The 14,178-nt window shown below is 38.5% G+C and overlaps 1 protein-coding gene across 10 annotated transcripts in view; it reads right to left on the reverse strand.

Moving 5' to 3' along the window:
- Positions 1 to 779: 779 nt before the first annotated feature.
- Positions 780 to 14,178, reverse strand: part of SFSWAP (splicing factor SWAP) — an 87,033-nt gene continuing 73,634 nt past the window's right edge. For 6 of the 10 annotated variants that reach the window (XM_050923492.1, XM_050923490.1, XM_050923493.1 and 3 more), the window contains 5 exons: positions 10,816 to 10,971; positions 9,511 to 9,636; positions 3,174 to 3,344; positions 2,098 to 2,170; positions 780 to 1,199 (listed from right to left, as the gene is read on the reverse strand). In XM_050923492.1, coding sequence (XP_050779449.1) covers positions 1,134 to 1,199; positions 2,098 to 2,170; positions 3,174 to 3,344; positions 9,511 to 9,636; positions 10,816 to 10,971 — 592 coding nt within the window. In that variant the 3' untranslated portion in view covers positions 780 to 1,133. Of the gene's footprint in view, positions 1,200 to 2,097; positions 2,171 to 3,173; positions 3,345 to 9,510; positions 9,637 to 10,815; positions 10,972 to 14,178 lie in introns of those variants that run through there. The other 4 variants (XM_050923495.1, XM_050923494.1, XM_050923497.1 and 1 more) reach the window with 2 other exon arrangements.

Genomic DNA, 14,178 nt, shown 5'->3' on the forward strand with positions numbered 1-14,178 from the left:
TTGATATAACACGAATTTGGACATGACGCAGTAAAGCAGGGCTGGGGGGAGGAGAGGGAGGGAAGGAGGAGGGCTGTGCACTCCGGTGGATCAAAGCAAGTTCAATACAACAAGGTAAGATTTTTTGGCTCCCAAGGACAGCGTTATATCGAGGTAGAGATGCAGCTATCGTAACAACAATGCAATGAATATAGCACAAGGAGATGCCTCAGAACCTGAACTAGGACTGACATTTCCAGACAGCTGACCCTGTTGGGTCATAGTTGTAGAACATATAGTGCATTTTACATAGATAACCTTTCACTCACTCTCCTGGCTGATGTAATAAAAGTCCTCATGTATCAAGGCAAAGGAAGATCAAGCATACATCAGACCCCACCTGGGAATCCTCCAGGATGGGAGGTGGAGAGAGAGGTAAGTGGCCCCTCTGGCCCAGGTTCCAGAAGGCTCCAGATGCTCACAAGGCAGGACAGTGATCCATCCCTTCAGCGTGAAAATGCAGAGGCTCATCTTGAAGAACGAAGGGGGCTGTCGCTGAAAACAACAGATATTTCCAATGTGTTCCGCACACTGGAGTTTAATGAAGGATAAAAAAATTCTGTAGGCTGTGTGAAAACCAACTCTGATGTAACACAATGTATGTGCTTAGACCATTTGATGAACTAAAGAAGCTGAAAGGTGTGTTTCAGTTCAACTTAGCAACAGCATCGCCTGAGGAACTGCTTTAACAGAAAGTAAAGAAAAACACACTCACAATTAAGCAACCTCCAACAAGTGTGTAGCTAATAAAAGGTGTTTCTCTCCTCTTTTATTGTGTAATTCTTTATCACAGAAACATGATATTTACATATATACAGACAGACAGCTGATCATAAAATCTTACTGAAGAATTAGTCAAAAAATCAATTTACAAAAACCAAAAGCTGTCAAGAGAGATTCTGGGTGCAAAAAGTCGAGTTCCAAGGGGACAGCTCCGTACTGATAAGGTTTTCAGTTCTTCAGGTTTTGATAACTTTAGACAAAAGAGAACTGATCCAAAATGAGCTAAATTTGCCGGCTGTACATTTGAGATGAGGCAGTTTTTTAAAGTGTTCCTCTTCACACCGTTTTCTTGATGGTCAATTCAACAAGTCTCAGGAGGCACTAGTTTGTATGTTTTTGGAAGCTGCAAGCATTGCTCTCACTTTGGCCATAAGATCCTGTAGGGAGAATAGAGGAAAAATAGTAAGAAGTTTCCTTAGTTTTTAATCAAGAGTTTGAAATGTATAACTCAGGGATCAGCAACCTTTCAGAAGTGGTGTGCTGAGTCTTCATTTAGTCACTCTAATTTAAGGTTTTGCGTGCCAGTAATACATTTTAACGTTTTTAGAAGGCCTCTTTCTAGAAGTCTGTAATATATAACTAAACTATTGTTGTATGTAAAGTAAATAAGGTTTTTAAAATGTTTAAGAAACTTCATTTAAAATTAAATTAAAATGCAGAGCTCTGTGCCACTGATAATCAGCTCGCGTGCCAATGGCACGTGTGCCATAGGTTGCCTACCCCTGGTATAACTCTCCACACTGAAGTCAGCAGTCCTACTGGTAATTTTCCCAGAGCACTGGCCTCTTGATTTCACAAAACCACATACTGTAATTATAAACTAATATATCTGCTGGCTAGCAATTTTTAAATAACTAAGAATTAAATCTCACTGTAAATAATCTCAACAATATGAAAGAAATGAAACAACAAATGATAGGGTAGAAAGTGTGTGAGGTGAGTAGATGAAAAGAATAGAGCCGAGGAAGTGGCTATAGACAATACACATGAGAGGAAGGTTTGTTTACCTGCCATGTCCACAGATTCGGCCAACTGAGGCTCCCGCTGGCCATGGTTCACTGTCCCAGGCCAATGGGGGCTGCAGAAAGCGGCGTGGGCCGAGGGATGTGCTGGCCGTCACTTCCTGCCGCCTCCATTGGCCTGAGGGCTTACCCTGGCGAGCCACGTGCCAAAGACTGCCGATCCCTGTTCTACATTATACAAAATATCTAAAGGAGCATGCTACAATGATGTTAATATACTTCAGTAAGCAATAAAGAATGTCTTAATTTATACCTGAGTTATTTTACTTTGCACTGAAGACACGATTGCTGAAGAAATCTGGCCGTCTTTTTCCTGAGAAACGCCCCTAAAAATTAAAACTTAAGAATTAGAAATGTATATATTTTCTAGCTATATCTCATGCAAAAATTCTGTCTTGTATGTGCATGAGCCTCCCTCATATTGCTCAACAGTTTTCATGTTTCACTGGATTATAGTCAATACAGGCCACTGGCACAAAGGTTCGCTCTCACATACCTGTGGCCAACGCTATACAACAGGGGTTCTCAAACTGGGGGTCGGGATCCCTCAGAGGGTCGCAAGGTTATTACATGGGGGGGGTCACAAACTGTCAGCCTGCAACCCTGCTTTGCTTCCAGCATTTATAATGGTGTTAAATATATTAAAAAAGTGTTTTTAATTTATAAGTGGGGAGATCGCACTCAGTGGCTTGCTATGTGAAAGGGATCACCAGTACAAAAGTTTGAGCACTACTGCTATAGAGAGCTCTGAGTATCAGCGCAGGAACTGTGAAGAGAATCTACTCAATGGGGTAATTCAGTTATGAATCCTCAATAACAATTACAATCAAAAGGAGAAACTTCAAGAAATCATCCCAACAAAGTGTTATGATTTTTAGTAACATTAACCACATTTTAACTGTACGATTTAGATTATTGAGATCACTTTGGTTCAAGTTGCACTGAGATGTGTATATGGAAAAGTTGCACTATTCCTGTTGTGCCTCCCTTAAATGACTATTTCATCTCTCACGTTTTACACACGTTCTTCCCTGGGCAATTGAGTTCTCCATCATTTCCTCCTGGTTGAAATGTTTATTAGAAAATTCACCCTTTTTGAAATTTTGCCCTGAGAGTCTCATAGGACTCCTCACAATCTCAGGTCTCTAGCACAGTTCTAGTACCCTCCCCTCTCCCCTCCCCTCAAAAACCCACAGCGGCACACATACCTAACTTCCTGGAGCTCTGCATAACTTGCATTACAACTCTCCCCGCACAAATCCAATCAAAAGGTACATTCATGGTCAAGAGCTGTCCGTATCCCCATACACCATTGTGAAAGAGTGTTACCTGCAGCGTTCTTGGCTGGATTCCCTACTCTCCACAGGAGACACACTAGTTGAATGTACAGAGTTCTTATGTGTGGACTGTTTGCCAGGTGACATGGATGGTGAATGAGACCTAGCTTTGGACTTGGTACATGATCTAGACCGTCGTTTCTTCTTCTTTTCATGGGGGCTTCTGAAAAAGGAAGGATTTTATTAGAGGAGATTTAAAATTATATGTTGTTAACCAGTTTAAGCAGAAATCGAATTAGACATTTCTAGCAGATTTTCTAACCCTCCTGGATGCGGTGCTCCTTGTGCACTGAGTACACACTGTAACCATCATACCATGGGTGGTTATATTCCTATGACAGTAGGAAGGAAAAATTCCCAAGAATCTTCATATTTAACCTATACATTATGATCCCCAGACTCCAACCCAGTCCTGAGCATTAAGAGTACTTGCTCCTCAGCCCTCATTTGACCTTCACAGAAACACAGGCATTAACATACTGATCAGGAATTGGATGTTTCAGAGCAAGGTGCAAGAAAATCTTGTAATGGACAACTATAAAAGAACTTGGTTATAGGGAAAGTTTGATCCTAACTCCCTAATGACCTGGAATATGAGTGTTCACAGTCTTTATTTTTTAATCCATTTTGATAGAACTATGGACAGTTTTGTCAAAAAGGCAAACTGATACTGTACATTTTCCTTCTAAGCCAACAAATGGGTTTCTGTGACCAAACCTACTGCATGACAAACTTCAGTCTGAAACAAAATTACATCTGAGTTACTATCTCTCTCAAATAGTCCTACTCAAAGCAATATGCTTGGGATTGCTTTGAGTAGACAATATGACTGTTAGCTGTAACTGACAATCACTACTAAAAAACCAGAGACAAAGTAGATTTATGGGTACATAAAATTATTTTTATTGTTGACAAAAGAAGGGGACAACACAAATATTCTAAAACTATATCCAGCACTGAACTCTAATGTTGAATTCTATAGGTAACCCTGGAGACTGAGTAATCTAGACCTTTATAGCTGGCTATGAATTTACAGACTAACATCCCAGTTGTGTAATTAAGATTACTGAATCAACCTCCATGCAACAATTCATTGGGTTTCTGTCCCCTTACTCTACTACTTTACATTCTCTCTATTTTTAAAAGCTTAACAAAAAACAAAACTAGTAATGTCCACTAAGGAATCCAAAAAGTTCTGCTATAACTTTTACAGTCTACTCATTGGAAGTAGATTACAAGTTGCTTGATGCTTCTACTGTGCCTTAACATTTCAAGTCGCATTCTAAATGTCCATTATTAGCTCATTCCAATTTCCATGGAATTTTTTGCCCCTGAATAGCCCAATTAATGTACTTTGTAGTGTATTTACTAGCCTAAAAGAGTATCTTTAATCAGAAAGTTATAATAATGTATGGAATGAAGTTCTTGAAAATTTATGATTGCATAAAAAAGCCTAGCACAGCTCTGGAAGATGAGAAAAGAAAAAGCAGCAAAGAGTCCTGTGGCACCTTATAGACTAACAGACGTTTTGGAGCATGAGCTTTCGTGGGTGAATACATGCATCTGAGGAAGTGGGTATTCACCCACGAAAGCTCATGTTCCAAAACGTCTGTTAGTCTATCAGGCGCCACAGGATTCTTTGCTGCTTTTACAGATCCAGACTAACATGGCTACCCCTCTGATGAAGGAAAAAGTGTCTCACATTTCTGCGCTTAGCAGTTTTCAGGATGAACGGAGGTAAAGTTGCAAAAGTACAGTCTTTAAAGCACTATATATACACACCCCATATTGTTCTCTACATCTTATTCTTTTGGGTAACATTTCCAGTGAGCTAACATTAGCAACCAAAGGTAATGTTCAGGGCAGTCAGTGGAATAATTATTATGTTTTAGATAAATACTACGCACAGTCCAAAGGTAACTAATGCATTCTATAAAATGAATAATTGATAACATTAAACAATAAACTTGCTTAGGGAATAAAACATCAGTTTTGCTGAAACAATGTAACATGAACGATGGCAAACAAGTACTGTAAATCTTTGATGCTTAAGACTTAATCCAGGAAGAGACTTCACTTTTGAAATATCAGTTAACATTTGGAACTTAAACACAATCTTATAATTACAAAACTGTTACACTTTTACTTGCATTTAAAATAGAAAACACTATTTGTGACAAAAAACAAATACATTAATTACTTATACTTATCAAGTGATACTGAACATCAGACAGGTTCACTGACCTATTTAAGCTCCTCATTACCATAAGGAGCAAAGCCATGGGACTCAGCTGTCCCTTGATTGGTAAGCTGTGTATTTTAATTCCTGAGTTTCTTAAGCAGCAAGCCATAATTTTGTGCTGTGAACATATTTCACAGAGCACAAGTTTTTAATAGTGCTTTTTTAAAAGTAAAAATATGTTTCACTGCAAGCTGTTTTAAGTTTTTATTCCAACATGCAATGATACTCTAACAGTAAAATATCAAACAATATTATATTAATCACATCTCAATTTTCCATGGCTTATTTCTCAACAGCCCATACCATATACAGGATATACTTATAAACAGTGTCCCAAATATATATATCTGGAGTGGAAGTACCATACACATTCTTAAACTAAGGCCATTTCTTGTCACTTTTTGATTTGAACATACTGTACTTTTTTCAGCAGTCTCATTGTAGGTTGATTATTACAGACAATTTAGAAATAAAGGAAGAGGACCTACACTGGAAAAAGCAATCACATGATCGCTAGAAATATATCTCACTACACTTAATGAACAAGAGGTCGCTAATTCATTGAAGTTGACAGAAGAAAAGGTGGCTTCTGGGTCCTTGCAGGTAGTATGTTTTCCATTCATAAAAATCTAACAGGCCAGCTTCACTCATGATTTTTTTGCCTAGAAATCTTTCACTGAACCCTAGTAATATGACTGGTAAGCTCTCAGAACTGACTGCATGTATGTTTGTCTAATACTGTTTCCCCGTTCTGTTTTTTTTTTTTTTTTTGAATTTTTGGCATTTACTGCCAGTTTTTATTATGCATTGTTCAGTGAACCATATCCACAAGATCTTAGCTTCAGCTTTGTGCTGGAGATCTGCTAGATATGGTTTCTATCCATATTAAGAGCATAATGCTATTTAAAATTATTTTAAAGCGTAAAAACAGGTTTCCTTCTTGAATCATGAAGCTCTTCAAAGCAAGCAGTCACAATTTATCACCCCTAGTAGAATCCTCTATTCATTTAAACTACTGAATGGTCAGCAACTCATGCCACTAAATATTGAACTTAAGTGGATGCACACTCAGTGCATGACTTGGGGGAAAGGATTCATTTTCCCCGACATTCTGGTTTTTCACGGAAGGGAGAATCTTAGACTTATGAATGTTGAGTCTTCTGATCTACCTGACTCAATCAACCAGGACTATGCAACAGGGTCTTCTGTTACTATGAGGCAATAAATATGAAAAACTAATTAACCAGATGAAGTAAACTGGTGAGGTTTCCTTTAAACCAGTGGTTCTCAACCATTTTCTTTTTGAGCCCCTCTCCAACATGTTATAATAACTCCAGGGCCCAGAGGAGAGGGGGTGTTGAGGGCACCTCGGGACTTTAGCTCTGCGGGGTGCCGGAGCTTCGGCCAGGCCCCATAGGCATAGTTTGCCTTTTATTTTGCTGGGGCAGGGTCCGGTGGGGCTTGGGCCAGCTCTGCATGGCAAAGCCTGGGGAGAGAGTGCCACCTCCACCCTGACTCACCTCAGCAGGCCACCCAGGCTGTCTGAGTTAGGTTGTGGTGCAACCAAAAATTATAACTTAAAGGGGAGGGTGTGCTGAGCTCAAAAAGTTTGAAAACTGCTCAGGGTGCAGACTAGGTGCAGCTAGGAACTGTATGCAGGCGGGGGGGCAGCACAGGGTGCATGGAGAGCGTAGGTAGGGGCTGTGTGCAGGCAGGGGCATTCTATGGTTCCTGCTCCCAGGGGCTCTGCTCACCCCAGAGCCAGGTCCCCCACCCGGGTGGCTCCTACTGGCTGCATGAGCAGTCAAAGGGGGCTAGGAACTGATGAGCAGCTGGGGCTTTGGGCACCTGCAGTAGGAGACGGGGGTATGCTGCAGCTGTCCGCCCAATGGTACCAGCAAGAGCAGCAGCTGCCCTGCATTGCCCGGCTTCAACTTCCTGCTTCCAAGCTGGCCAAGAGGCAGGGGAGAGGAGGAGGTGGGGTGTGTGTCTGTGCCCCTGGGACTGCCCCACTTTGGTTAAGGCACTGCAGTTTGGGGGGCAATGCCCCTGGTGTCCTGCCCAACTTAACCCATGGGCTCAGGGCTTCTCCTCATGGACCCACAGGGGCCCACGGACCCCTGGTTGAGAACCGCTCCTCTAAACTGTGCGATCACCCCCTGTATTAATAAGCTGCAGGAGTAAGCAACTTGGATCCTATCATGTTTTTAACTTTTGCTGTCAGGAAGCGAGTAAAAGGACATATAATTCCTCAACTTGGATGCACTGCTGCTATGCAATAGGATACATAATAGGGATTATTCTCATTTTTTTAAAAAGACAAGTGGAGACCAAGTACTTTTTTAAATCAAACATGGACAACAATGAAAACAATTTGCTCCTTTCCCACCCCCAAACAGATAAGCAATCTGAATTTGGGACTGAGTAGGATTCAGAGACAGGCATAAGAAACTGTGACATGCACACTTTAGATGCAGTTACCCCAAAGAGTGCATCTAATTTAGCTTTGTGAGTGCATATGCACGTTTGCTCCCAAACTGAGGAGTGTACACATTGCACAAATATTTGCACATCTAAATTGAGGGTGCAAGAGTACATGCCCATCAACCCTTAAAAACTTTGCAAACCTGTACTGTTCAATGGAGCTCGCTGACCTGAAATGATATTTTACTTATGTAATCTCCTCATCACAGACTAAAACAAGATAAAGCTTTTCATTTCACAAAGACCGCATCTGTGTGGAGCATGTAAAGGCAATGGAAAAAGTGATTCATGGTTTATGATAGAACACAGCAGTAATTAATTTTATTAAATTTTTGCTGTGTTTTGGGCTGTTAAAATAAGTGATTATTTTTTCAATATGCTTAGACTTTATATTGATTGAATAGCCATAGTAATGTAATCAAAATATATTTATGCTTAGTAAACTATGCATTTTAGCACAAAAATGAAGATTCAGAAGAAATCAAATTTTACAACAGGTGTTTTAAATGTAATGTTTATCTCACAATGCTTTCAGAATGTGCCTGTTTAAAAATTTAGAACAATGGTAGATATGTAATTACTTTAATTTATAAAAAGATATTGAAAAATTCTTTTATTAATAAATATTCACCATAAGAGCAGCACATGACTAGAGAAGTGAAGTGTACAAAAAGTGAAACAGTAAAAAAAAGCCCCAGGTAAACAATTTTTTTTTGGTTTTGGAAATATTTTGGGTCTAATGTCCCTAAAGTAACACAGCACAAACTGCAGTTTCTCCTTTTCAGAACACAGACTGCATAAAGTATCTCTGACAAAAGTAGGTAACTGAGCATTTATTTTTCTCATCGTGAAAACAAATTCCACATTTCCAGTACATAGGCAGCTGCAGTATACATGGTAGAAAGAAACCAGAACTCCTACAGGAAAAAAAACCTGACCATTTTACATGTAGGTTGAGTTCCACTTGTACATTCAAAATATATTTTATTCTAAAACGTAATGTGTGCTAAAGTATGTTGTTTACCCTCCCCATTTCCATTAGCTAGTTTTAGATCCGATCATGATTATGCAATTTTCACTCAACTAAAATGTCAATATGGCATGGCATTTTGGCACACTCCGTTTGTGCAACTAAAGCCAAAGAATCTTACCCAAGGGGTAAGGAGTGTAGCCAGCCCCTGGGAATTCCAAGTACAAATCTGAACGGTTTCCAGTATTTGCAGGAAGGAAAGCACAGCAAAGATGTTTCAGATTGCGAAAGGGTTAGAATACTCCAACTACAGTGCATCAAACAGCAAACATGAACTGTAAAATAACCTGTCACTGTACTAGATACATCCAAAGCATGTACATGCTCATCACTTTATGCTGTAGACCTGTACACACATTCTATACATGAGAGACCAGCGTTTCTACTTGCAAACTGTTTTTTCACAGGTTGGCTTGTTAATCATTATATAACTCATAGCTGAAATAAAGCCTCAGCTCACAAAAGAAACAAGAGCTCACAAAAGAAACAAGCTTTACATAAACAGTACACAACAAAGCAACCCACAATATTTAAAATCCCAAATGGGGCATTTATCATGACTGGTGCACATACCTGGAACGTGTGCGTTTCCTACTCATTCCAGGACTGTTACTAATGCGATAAGCTGTTGGGACAGCCTTTTCCTCTCTTCGCCTTTCAGGTGAGTGGACCCTTCTCCGAGGAGATCTAGATCGTGATCTGAACGAAAAGGAAAAAGTTTTATTTGTCGTTGTTGTTAATGCCATAATTTGTTGTATTATTCTTATTTCACTGGATTATGTTGTCATCGAACCCAACTACGGTGCCTTTCAAATGCTTATTTGATTTCATATAAACATGGGATATTCCTAGTCTCTAAGGCTTGCCAGCGTCATGAGGGTTTCTGACCATCAAAATATTTTATTTATTTATATTAATATGTATGAGAACGAATGACTTGCTCTTCACTCTCAACAGGGGAAGAGGTGCCACATGAACCACTCTATATTAGCATTGGGCTGTTAGAGTGCAGTTAATCAGCTACCTCTCGTGGGAGACAGAGTTTGCTAACTGTTATAATTAAGTCCATTTTGGTTTAAAGCCTAGAATCTTAAGTTAGACTTGACTTTTTCTTTCCAAATTAGCAGCATGCTCTAGTGTTGCTGCATTATGCAGGTAAATTGAAAATAGTGAAGAGACTGAGTTAAAAAGATCATTTTGTTCTGAAAATTTGTAAAATCTGAATATTGACAAGTCAAAGAAACTCTGTTCCTTATTCTGCAGGAAAATCCTGATTACTCAATACTTTCAACCTATGCAGCTAACAACTCCTGACCAATACTGTTTAGCATTAGCACTTCAACTTGAAATGTCTGGCCTACAGAGAGAAACAAAGCGTGCCCAGTCATGATCAGAGATCAACGTAAGAGCACATGCTTATCTCAAAGATTTAACACTAAGTGTCTGTAAAAGTAACACCTGAGCATTTTCCAATAGAGAATACATACAATAGGAAAAAAGCAAAAATCTTTCCTTTACTTGAAAAATATCTTAGTAGTAGTTAGCTCTGTTCCCAATAAAATATGTAGATCTAATCATTTTGCTTAGGGATTTTGAATTTTTACTCCACTCTCCTTTATACAAGATACGTTACCCCATGTGCCTCAAGCATTCATTTTCTTCAGAAAACCTAATTTTGCAATGACTAAGAGACAAGCCATTTGTAAATCATAGATCCTATTACAGTCAAACAGACCTACTGAAAGGAAAAATCACAACAGCAGTTAAGTACCATATTGCTATTTAACTGCTTTTCAATTTAGAAATCTGACCTTTACCAGGCCTTTCAGAAGGATTAAAGGAAAAAACAGATTATAAAGTTTGAGGTCAGTCAGACACCTTGACGTTTTACCAGGATTTCCCTCTAAAGAGCTCCAGCAGTCAAATCTTTTCGTTGTCGAAGCTGCCTGATAATTTTCTCGCTCTGTTGCTGCTGCCATTGATGAGTTGCTCAGACTCGGCTCCATGCTCAGTGTCCCTGTGGATGCTGTGAGTCTGTGATATGGAGGCACACACTTCACATTGAGAATAAATGTTCTAGTTTTGGTATTAACTAGAATCCTGAAAAGACTTAATCCCTTAACCAAAGCTGAACTTTAGTGATAGCATGCTTATATGGACCAGCCTACAAAAGTCCAAACAATCAGAGAAAAATGCATTAGCTCAAAATATTTACGAATTGGGTATGATTGTTTTGGTTCTATAACATTTTTCCAATCATTTCAACCTGAAGAGATTTAGCCCCTAGCCTTTAAATGATTAAAAAATGGCTTAACTTTTTCACTGGAATATATGGAATTATTATTTTAACTAGACTTCACGAGAAATTCATAAGGCATTGTACTCCTTTAAATAAAGTAAGTTAATACCAGTAATACTGTTTAATAGGCTCTCACAGAAATTCATTATTCTATAAAGTTGTCAGGTCACATTACATCTGAGGAAAGTGGAAGTATTTGAATAGATATTGCCTCCAAAACGAATGGATGGATTTTGGAGCAACAGGAACCACCCATTTTACAAATTAGGTGAGGGACAGCTATTTTGAGGTAATTTTTAGTTGAATTTGTGAAACTGGGCCAATGAAAAACACAGCACATATTTACCTATTGCATCCAGCTTGGTTTACAAACCCTTTAATGATGCACCCGGCTCCTAATTATTACCCATGGTTCATTAACTGGATAAATGAAGTAGGTGGTTTAGCAGTAAGCTATTACCAAAATATACCAAGAAAGTTATTAACATCAAAATGGAAGTTTAGAGCTTTCAGCTCTACTCACAAGTTCAAAATGCAGACTTAACAGTTTATCTGCGAAATCATTAAATCATTCACCGTGTAATGAGTTGCTTTGCAGCCCCTTTTCCCTCCCTTCTTCCCACTCATGCCCCATGCATTATCCTAGTTTTTGTGCTATGACGATCTATTTCATACAAAATAGGAAGATTCATACTGTCATTAATATGGTCATTATTTACATTTACTGGTCACCAACTGTGAAATTTGAAACTTCTCAGCTGGAACATCATGCGTAAAACTTCAGTGACTGACATTCTATGCTACTAAATCAGAGCACCACTATTAGATAAAATTTACATCAAATTTGTTATGGTGCTTTGAAGTTTATTAGGAAAAAAGGGCACTGATGGAGTGTTGACCATAGCTAAACAAGAAGGTCTCAAAACTTGCTTGTTTTCCAAAACAGTTCTAACAAATTCACCCATATCTTTTTGGATTAGACTTTAGTTACTAATTTGTGAACTTGAGGCAATCTCTTTATGGAGCTTAAAATATCCACAGGAAGCAGTGCTGCAACACACTTTGGGGCTATTGTGCATGTTTTACTGCTTTCTAAAACTCTAGATGCATCTTCTTGGTCTGCAATCAAATCCTTGGTCTATCGAGAGCCTTAGGAACTAGTTTCAGGATACACATTTAGGAACAGTAATGGAAGGAATACATATGTATGTAGAGGAGTAATTGTTAACACGACAAGGACTGCAATAAAATTGATACAGCTGGGTTCCTCGCATATCTGGTTTTTACCTTGTCTAGGAGAATTGCTTTGATCACAGTTTAAGCAATACATAGTTAATATCTTACATCACCCTGAATCAGTGATGTTATTTGAACAGGAAGTGAATTCTGCAACTTCAACTGTAAGGTACAAGATTAAATTAAGTAAACTTTTTAAAAATTAAGCTATATTAACATCAATGGTGCATCACATATATTTACTAAGCTGTGACTCTAGTATGTTAACAGCGTAAGAACAAATAAAAATATATTGCATGCTTAGTCTCCTTTATACCAAATGGCAATTTGCCAGTGCAATTTGCTACACTTCTAAAAATAAATTATTACACATAAGGATTTTTTAAATGTTATGTAAAAGCCTCTAAAATCACTTGCTTGAGACACATTTGTCTTATTGCTTATACACAAAAAAAAGGTAAAACAAAAATTAAATATGCTCTAAAAAGTTAAACAAACATATTTTAGCTTCACTTCCCTCAGCTCATCCCCTATTAACTTGCCCCAACAAATTAACTACAATTCTTATGCTTTACCAAATTATCCCTGTAGAATGTTATGCCCAATGTATTTTTACAACTACATAAGCAATAGCAACATGGAGCCTGTAATTCACATATTATGGTAAATGGAAAGTCAAATTAACACCTATACACAAATTCTTTAACATCTGAAAAGATCTAAACCAAAACAAAGTCTTCCAAATGAAGCGAAATGTGTGCCAATAGGTCATTATTTGTTTTTACATTTCACAATGTAGAGTTCATTAATGTTCAATTAAAACATACCCTAATCAGAAATATTGGAAAAAGTACAACTCCTCTTTTGGCTGTCACAATTAATTTAAATTACTAATAATTTAAACAGCTTCAGGACCAAGACACAAATCACTACTTTGTAGATACATAAAGTTTAATGTGCTGGTCTGTCAGAAAGCCATGACATTTTGGTAATTCTGAAAAGATATCCGAACTCTGGAGTGCTTTGTTGAACAGGATCATTAGTTAAACTTAAAAAGAGAAGTTCAGTAGGAAGTCTCTCTCTCCATAGTTACGATCATTCTAATCTGCTCCAAGTGAAAAGTAATCACTAACAACTGCTCTGTTAAGGTCCAAGGGTTAGGATCTGCTGCACAGCACAAAATAAGGTTACAAAAGCATAACACATTTGTTTAAAATAGTTTTAAAGGTTGACACAGACAAATAAAGTAACAGAGTACGTCTACACTATGGACCTGTACTGTTGCAGCTGTGCCACTGTAAGGCCTCCTGTGTAGCGGATCTATGCTGGTGGGAGAGAGCTCTCCCAACAGCACACCTAAACCACCCCCAATGAGAAGCAGTAGGTAAGTTGGTGGGAGAGCATCCTCCACTGATATAGTGCTGTCCACACCAGTGTTTTTGTGGGTAAAACTTACGGTGGTTGGGATGTGTGTTCTTCACACCTCTGACCAACAAAAGTTTTGGGGACAAAAGTGCTAGTGCAGACAAAGCCTCTGGCTGTTAGAATTTATGTAATTTAATAACAGTGTCCAGGTATTATAGGATAGCCCTTTATCCCAGGTCATTGAGTGGGGCTGCTCATCATAGATCTTTACAAATAGTTTAGAGTAATGTAATACAAGTGGGAAACAATATTCTTCTAATTAGTCTCTACATCTAAACAAG

This window comes from Gopherus flavomarginatus, chromosome 15 (genome assembly GCF_025201925.1).
Source record: "Gopherus flavomarginatus isolate rGopFla2 chromosome 15, rGopFla2.mat.asm, whole genome shotgun sequence".
NCBI classification, from domain to species: Eukaryota; Metazoa; Chordata; order Testudines; family Testudinidae; genus Gopherus; species Gopherus flavomarginatus.